Raw genomic sequence first — 674 nt, forward strand, 5'->3', positions numbered from 1 at the left:
TGAATTACTATAATTTATCCTTAACCATAATATCATGAAATAAACTAAATACATAGAAATCATTTGCCAGGAAAGAAAGCGTTTAATATTAACATAGAATATTACTTGATGAATGAAAGAATGAAAAGATATACTTTTTTAGATATTTAAAAAGCACTAAGCACGTTTAATTCCAATATCCGTTTCACACATGTAGCCGTATTGATGTGAGCAATCCACGTCATTGTATTTGGCGTTGTTAAGGAAGATGCTGCCACATTTCTCTGACTCCGACGCGTTGTTGGGCTCGCCAGGCGACCACTCCGAGAAACCCGCCTCTTCCAGTGTCTGATCTGTTAACATGGGTTTATTATTACTTTCTTATAATCCGAATATATTAACCATTATCAACAAAAGCAGTTAAATTAATAAAAAAAAGACTAATTTTCCCATTGGCCAGGAGACTGGTGTCCAAACTAGGGTGACCCCTGTATGATGGATCACCAGGCCCCCACTCCACAGACTAATAATGAAACATATAAAACAAAAAATAAAAGAATATTATTAATTTACTGAAACAAAACAAAGATTTTAAAAACCATAGCAATAAAACCGAAAGTCATAGTCAAAGAGCTACATACTAAAAATAGTCTTGAAGATTTTAGTATTGTTGATCTCGGTTGCTCTGATACCAG

The 674-nt window shown here is 34.0% G+C and overlaps 1 protein-coding gene across 1 annotated transcript in view; it reads right to left on the reverse strand.

Annotated features, from left to right (window-relative positions):
* Positions 1 to 20: 20 nt before the first annotated feature.
* LOC106109107 overlaps positions 21 to 674 on the reverse strand; it is a 1,929-nt gene continuing 1,275 nt past the window's right edge. The window contains exons 5-6 of the mRNA XM_013290510.1: positions 621 to 673; positions 21 to 332 (exon numbers count right to left, since the gene is read on the reverse strand). Of these exons, the coding sequence (XP_013145964.1) occupies positions 157 to 332; positions 621 to 673 (229 nt within the window). The 3' untranslated portion in view covers positions 21 to 156. The remainder of the gene's footprint in view (positions 333 to 620; position 674) is intronic.

This window comes from Papilio polytes, unplaced genomic scaffold, assembly GCF_000836215.1.
Source record: "Papilio polytes unplaced genomic scaffold, Ppol_1.0 DF821289.1, whole genome shotgun sequence".
In the NCBI taxonomy this organism is placed as follows: Eukaryota; Metazoa; Arthropoda; class Insecta; order Lepidoptera; family Papilionidae; genus Papilio; species Papilio polytes.